At 45.8% G+C, this 7,604-nt stretch overlaps 1 protein-coding gene across 1 annotated transcript in view; it reads right to left on the bottom strand.

The window, feature by feature from the left end:
* Window positions 1–3,434: 3,434 nt before the first annotated feature.
* The window catches only part of LOC130585463 (G protein-activated inward rectifier potassium channel 2), a 38,020-nt gene continuing 33,850 nt past the window's right edge, over window positions 3,435–7,604 (bottom strand). The window contains exon 3 of the mRNA XM_057385964.1: window positions 3,435–3,868. Coding sequence (XP_057241947.1) covers window positions 3,543–3,868 — 326 coding nt within the window. The 3' untranslated portion in view covers window positions 3,435–3,542. The remainder of the gene's footprint in view (window positions 3,869–7,604) is intronic.

Below are 7,604 nucleotides of genomic sequence, written 5' to 3'. Positions count from 1 at the left end.
AAAAAAAAAAAGAGATTTCATAAACTTTACAGTCCGTACTACGTGGATACAAGAAAATACAGGGGGAGAGGGAGGAAAGGGATGAAACGCACACACCTTAAGCTGAAAGTGCCCTATTCACAGAAAGAAAGCTCATGCGCATGCCCCAGCGGCGGGAAGTCTCTTTTCTCGTGCTGAAGGACACCAAAAAAAAAAAAAAGAAAAAAATTGGTTTCATCAGGGCCCTGAGCTGCTGTTCCGATGAACCCAAATTTCCTCAAACTGCAGAGAGGAGTTCTGGGGTGGCCCAGAGAATTCCCGGAGCCAAAAGGAAGGAACGCGTTGGACTCATGGACACGCACGCGGCTCCTCGGCGCTTCCAGGGGGACTGGGAAACTGCCTTTCCCTAAAAACTCCATAAAAACTCCATAAAAACTCCATAAAACCCCCTTGTGGTGAACTGCCTTTCCCTAAAAACCCCTCGTGGGGAGACACCTTTCCCTAAAAACTCCCTAAAAAGCCTTCCTGGGGAGCTGCCTTCCCCAAAAAGCACCCTTAAAAACCCTCATGGGGAGCCRCCTTTCCCTAAAAACTCCCTAAAACACTCCCTAAAAAAACCCTTGTGGGGAGCTGCCTTTTCCTAAAAACTCCCTAAAAACCCCTMATGTGGAGCCACATTTCCTAAAAACTCTCTAAAACATTCCCTAATAACCCATCCTCGGGAGCTGACTTTTCCAAAAAGTTCCCTAAAAACCCTTCGTGGGGAGCCACCTTCCCCTAAAAACTCTTGGCGCCCCTTGTGGGGAGCCATCTTTCCCTAAAAACTCCCTAAAAATTCCCTAAAAACCCTTCATGGTGAGCTGCCTTTTCMTAAAAACTCCTTAAAAATCTCCCTAAAACCCCCTCCTGGGGAGCTGATTTTTCCAAAAAATTCCCTAAAAACCCCTTGTGGGGAGCCACCTTTCCCCAAAAACTCCCTAAAAACCCCTCCTGGGGAACTGCCTTTCCCTAAAAACTCCCTAAAAGCCCCTCCTGGGGAACTGCCTTTCCCTAAAAACTCCCTAAAAACCCCTCCTGGGGAGCCACCTTTCCCTAAAAATTCCATAAAAACCCCTCATGGGGAGCCGCCTTTCCCTAAAAACCTGTTTTGGGGAGACGCCTTTCCCTAAAAATTTCATAAAATCCCCACATGGGGAGCCACTTTTCCCTAAAATCTCCCTAAAACCCCTCGTGGGGAATGACCTTTCCCTAAACACTCCCTAAAAGCTCCCTAAAAACCCTCGTGGGTAGCTAACTTTTCAAAAAAATTCCCTGAAAACCCCTCATGGGGAACCACCTCCCCCTAAAAACTCCCTAAAAACCCTTTGTGGTGAGCCACCTTTCCCTAAAAACCCCTCATGGGAAGCTGCCTTTCCCTAAAATCTCTCAGCAGCCCTGAGGCCCACTAAAATCTCCCTTAAAAACTCCCTAAAATCTTCTGGTGAGGAGCCTTGGGGTGGTGCCTGATGGGCTGGAGCACTGGCAGCGCTGATTTTGGGGCTGGAGGATGAGTTTGGGAAGGGCCATGGCCAAGTTCTGCCTCCCAGAAATGTCTCCAACCTTCCCCGAGCTGGCAGAATCCTCCACCCACCAAAATCCTGATCCTGCACCATTCCCTGCATCCCAGGAAAGCCTTGTAGGGAAAATGGTCAGCGCTGAAATAATAAAAAAAATCCTTTTCCCATCCASCCTGACCTGCCCTGATCCTTCCCTTGCCAGGCCCTGCTCTGCCCTCTTCACTGGAGGAGCTCCCAAAATCAGCCACCCTCTCTAAAATTTAGCAAGGGGCAGTTGTACCAGAAAAAAAAAAAAAAAAAAAATTAAAAACCCCGAAAAGAGGTGTAAATTTAATGCCAAAGCTATATCACAGTGCAAATTTTCCACCTGCCCACTAAGTTTCTCCTGAGGTTTTTTTATTTTTTAATTTTTTTTAAGTTTTTTAATTTTTAATTTTTTTATTTTGTTTTAACAGAAATTTTTCTGTCCCAAAAAACCAAAAAAACCAAAAAACAAAGAAAACAAAACTTCGGATTCTCTTCAGTGATCGCTTTCTTCCCGGAGTAGGCAGGCATTAAAAAGAACAAAATTAAGGCTGCAGCTTCTCCTCCTTTGCTGGCAGAAACGCTGTTGGTGGCGGGGCTGAGCTCTCTCCACCCYGTGGATGGAATGTCCGGGATTTACAGGAATTTACAATAACCTAAGGTGGAGGAGCTCGCTGGGGAATCTCTACTGGCAGGATCCGTGCGTTTTCCTGGGAATCCTCGTGGAATGACGCCCCTGGGGCGTCACCAGTGCCGCCAGCAAGTGGCAAATTTCATGGATTCCAGMTCCACGTGAAACCCAGCTGATTAATTAACTTCTCTCCCAAATGAAGTAGCTAAAATCTACTGGCTGAGGTGCAACATTCATTTCTCAATGGCTTGTGTGGGGTTTTTTTGGCTGCAATGCCGTGGTTTGGGTGGGGAGGAGGGAGAAGATTCCCTGGATATTGCATTTTAAGGATTATACCTCCACATGCCACATGCTCGCTAGATGGAGAGKACACAGAAAATTCTGGTAAGCCATGAGTTTGCCACAGCCTATATTTTGGGTTGAACTGGCCCAAAAAAAGGGTATCCAGGAAAGGTTTTGCCTTTTTTGTAAACATTTTCACAGTATGTCAGGAGTTGCGGTTTCGCTACCCTGCCCTCTCCCAGACTTATGGCTTTTTAGAGTGAGTGAAACGCTCTGTTTGGCAAACAGTGAGGTACTCTAAACAGCTGCCAGTCTGGAACACTGAAGAAAATGTCATGCACTGGAAGAGTCAGAGAGGGGAGGAAATGAAACCGAAAAACCCAAAATAAAACAAAAATCAATATTACACTCCAAATATTTGAAGAGAAACGCCTACTCGATGGGTAGTTAGGTTTTTGCATCCCGGTGTTTCTAGAGCTCTGTCGCTAACCCTATATCGATTACACGGCTGTGTGCATTTATTTAGAAGTTCTTTACTACAGTACTTTTGTACATGCGGCGTTTATTACTAAATGGAAAGAGAAATAGTTACATAAGGCATATGTACAGGGTCGTGGGGGTGGCAGGCGCCTCTGCTCGCCTTCCWCCTCAAGCTGCAAGGCCCTTTCCGTTGTCACCCAGTCTGAAATTGTCCTGAAATTCAGAAAAACCACGGTCAGGGCCGCTCGCTTCGAGGAACGTCAATGAGTCTTTGCTCTTCCATCCCCTGCACGCGTTTCCTTTGTGTTCAGGGTTGGGTTTTGTGTCGTGAATAAACCTGGAGGTCTGGACTCCATCAGTCCCTGCCAGGGGGAGATTCCACCACCAGGGACGGGATTTGCAGCTTTAGCCCGCGCCTTTGCTCAGTCTGGGAATCTCCGGAGCCGAAGAAAAACCCGGGTGGGTTTTTGACATCCCGAGGGTTTGTTTTCCGTGAGTTACCGATGAYGGGAAGAGACAGAAACTAAAGGCGCGTTGCAGAAAGAAACGGGAGCAGAGAGGGAGGAGACAGAGGGGTTTCTGCCTCTCCTCTACACTTTGGACTCRCTCTCCAAGTTGGCCACGTCGCCGTTCCTTTCGTTTTGCTCTTCCTGGTTCTTGTCCTCCTCCTCCGTCTCCAGCTCGGCGTGCTGGTCCAGCTTGCTGGACACGGACCAGGTGAGGGGCAGCTGGGCTCGGCTGGCCATCTCCGCCAGCTCTTTGGCACTGTGCACGGGGGTGTTGGTCTCGTAGGTTTCGTGGAAGCTGTTGTAATCCACCTCGTAGAAGCCATCCTCCAGYGTCAGCACGGGCGTGAAGCGATAGCCCCACAGGATCTCGCTGGTGATGTAGGAGCTGCGAGCCTGGCACGTCATCCCTGCGGGGACACAAGGGACAGGGCTGTCATCGGGGCACACTGCTTGCCCARACCTTTAATTTATGGTTTTTTTCCTGTCTGTAAGAAGGCAGGAAAGAATGAGGTTTGACATCACGCGAGGAGRAGTTTAAAAAGCAGTTCCAGGGTTATAAACAGAGGTCCTTTCCTCCCGTGCAGAGTTAGGAGTGCTCGGCCTGTCAGCAAAGGTTCTAATAATAATTTCATTATTAATAACAATTTCTTTATTAATAATAATTTCTTTGTCAATAATAATTAATTATAATATTTTTTATTTATTTATAATAATATTTTATTTATTAAATATAATTTCTGTTCTTCTGCCCGTGTTTCACCAACTCACCTGCTGCTGAGGCTCAGGGGGTGGGCAGTGTCTGTGCCTGGCAATGTCCCCTCCTCTGTCCCCTGGCTGTCACCAACCCAGGACAACGGGGATTGTCACCAGAGCTCCTCTCTGCCAGAGCCCACCCCCAATCCCGTGATCCAAGGGGTTCCTTGGAGTCCCCTTTTAGTGATCTGAGAGTTGGTGGGTGATGCACAAACACCAATGAAACCCCTGAAGGATGCTGGGATAATTCCTGGTGTGGAACTCGGATAACTGGGATCAATTTCTTTGTTCTATTCTCTTCCCAGCTCTACTCAAACTCACTCTACAGGGGAAAAAAATACTGTATTTTGTTCAGCATCAATACTGTATTTTGACCTGCATCAAAAGAGGTGCTGGTCCAAGCTCAAAATATTTCTGCTCAGCAGTGGAAGAGAAAACCCGGCTGCCCAGGAAAAAATATCAGGAGGAATGAATTGAAGAGGCCAGAAAAATGGGAAAACATGAAGAGAATGTGATTTTCCTTGCATTGCTGCTTATTATTAGCTATGTATTACTAAGCTCAACAGTGTATATTTAGTAAATAAAAAAAACTATTTAGTAAATGCTTCGTAATCTGTAGTAAATAAATTTRGCATATTTAGTAATATAATATTAGTAAATGCATTAAAAATTTATATTAGTATTATATAGTAAATAAAATTATTTAAGCCCTGGACAAGCCTGGCACACATCAGTTATCTGGAAGGCAACCGTAAGGATTAAAAAAATAATAAATTTAGAGAGCACAAATGGCAGAGTGCAGAAATATTCATTGTCCCTCTGCACTGGTGACATCATGGGAAGTCACATGGAGGGTCCTGGGAAGCGCCAGCATTTGGGAATTCAGTATCCCAAAACTTTTACAGACAGTTCCAGATAACTGTGCCCTTGCTCCTTGCTGCCTCCTCTCCCAGCTCTCATTTCTTCCTTCTGGTGATGGAAAATTGCTGTTTCTCTGTATTTTCTCTGTATTTTCTCTGTCATAGTGTCACCTTTAGGGAGACATTTACCAGCTGTGACACTGCCCGGGTATTGCCCTCCCCTTCCTGCAGCTCCTCCGACCCTGTGGAGTGACAATTGCAGGGAAAAATCAGGAAAAGCTGCAGTTCTGGACCTCCCTGTGCAGCCAGGCAGGAACACTGCCTCAGTGTTTTCTAAAGAGTTTTTCTCTCTTTAGTCCTGACACAAATATTTAAACCCTYGTTTGTCTATTTGTTCTTCCAGGACAAAGCACAAATGGAAATACAAAGATCTTCCCATTTTTCTGCTCCACTCATGAACCCTGTGACAAAATCACCCCTTGTGCCATTTCCCCCGTGATTTTGGGTTCCAAAGGGCATTGAGGCTGTGCCAGGGGAGGCTCAGGGTGGACACCAGGAGGAATTTGCCCATGGAAAGGGTGCTCAGGCCTTGGCAGGGGCTGCCCAGGGAGCTTTGGAGTCCCCATCCCTGGAAATGTCCAAAAACTGTGTGGAGGTGACCCTTGAGGACAAGGTTCAGGGGTGACCGTGGGGGTGGTGCTGGTGTTGGTCTGGGCTCAATGATCTGAATGTTCTTTTCCAACTTCAATGATTTAAYRATTTAATTTAGWTAATTTTWATTTTATTTAATTAATWAWTTATTWAATTAATTATTTAAATTAATTTTATTTAATTCCCTGAGTCCCTGATCCAGCCAGGACCTGTTTGGGTTTCCCCAAAAGAAGGTGCCATTCCCAAGGCTCATCTCTTTCCAATCCCTTCTCTGCTGAAATTCCACCTGGAAGCAAGTGGGAAATTTGGAATTTTCATTACAAGGAAAGCAGGGACTCCTGCAGCTTTGGTTGGGAAAAATTATTTTGCCTGGTGGAAAAGAGGGAAGGACAATTTTCTGCAGAAATCAAGAAGATTAATTGAACTCTGTTAAATTTACAGCTCATAAAAACCACCCCTCCTCTGAAATGTTGATCTCCATTTTTAATTTAGGCTCCCACTCAGCAATGATTTAATTCCCGTTGCTTCTCCACAGCAGGATGAAAYGCTTTCAGAGCTAGAATGGAAGTTAGGATTTTTCAAAGGGAGTGAAACTATATTATGGGGTTGGGGTGAAGGAGAATTTTTTTTTTTGTTTAGGCAGCCAAACTACCCTGGCTTTTTACTGTTATATTATTTTTTTTAAATAATAATATTAAAAAATATACTCTATATAATCATTATTAATGAATATAGTCATAATAAATGAATATAGTCATAATAAATAAATATGTTAAAAATACATTAAAAAAATAAATGTTTTTTTTTAAATTAGAAATTGTGTCCTTACAAGCCTTTGCTGAGTTTTCACTGCAGAGGTTTCCATCTGAATGATCAAAAGGTTTGTTTGAATCATGAGAAAAGCTTTTAAAACAAAAACCAAGTGTGGAGGAAGTTCTGGACCCCTTGGGATGAATTTCTGCAGCCTCTGTGTGCTCCTGATGGATCTCAGGGAATCAGGGAGCAGGAGAAACTCTGACCTGTGGCTTTAGAGCTGATTTTTGCACCCTGTCTGGGCTGAGGGGGAGAAGATRGGAGAATTTTCCTAAATCCCTGTGATCATGGAATCCCAGAACGGTTTGGGGCTGGAAAGGGACCTTAAAGATCATCCAGTTCCATGGGTGGGGAGTCTTCTGTTGGATCAGGSTGCTCCAAACCCCAATGTCCAGCCTGGCCTTGGGCACTCAAAGGGATCCAGGGGTAGCCACAGCTTCTCTGGGCACCCTGTGCCAGGGCCTGCCCACCCTCCCAGGGAACAATTCCTGCCCCATATCCCATCTGGCCCTGCCCTCTGGCACTGGGAAGCCACTCTCAGTCAATTTGAAGCCATTCCCCTTGTCCTGTCCCTCCAGCCCCACATTCAAAGTCCCTTTTCTGAGAAGTCCCTCTCCCATGGCACCAACCCCGATGGAATTGGATGGATGAGCGCCTTGCCTGCAGCTCCAGAAATCCCAAGAGCATTCCCAGTTTTGCATCCAAATCCTGCTCCCTTGTTTGTGGGGGATCACCCAGTGCTCCCTGCCCTGGTGACCTTTTGGACTCAAATATTTSTGGGGACAGATTTCTCATGAAGGATTTCTCATGAAGGATTTATCCCTCTTCTGTTTTTGGGCTCTGAGGAGCACAGGAAAGCAACGTGGACTATTAAAAAACAGCCAAAGGTTGGGAGTCGAGACCCCCTGAGTGATCCCTCGCTTCTCCTGCAGGCTCTGCGTGGGATTTGGCAAATTCCCAATTTTGGGTCTGCCTCGCTGCTGCGCCACCGGGAACGCGCTGAGACGGAGAAGCAGGACGTGTGCTGGCAGCATCTTCTCTTCCTCCTCTAGAATTTTTTTTTTTT

The sequence above is a fragment of the Malurus melanocephalus genome, unplaced genomic scaffold (genome assembly GCF_030028575.1).
Source record: "Malurus melanocephalus ecotype Western Australia unplaced genomic scaffold, MMel_1.1 scaffold_896, whole genome shotgun sequence".
NCBI lineage: Eukaryota > Metazoa > Chordata > Aves > Passeriformes > Maluridae > Malurus > Malurus melanocephalus.
This window is presented reverse-complemented; position numbering and strand designations above follow the sequence as displayed.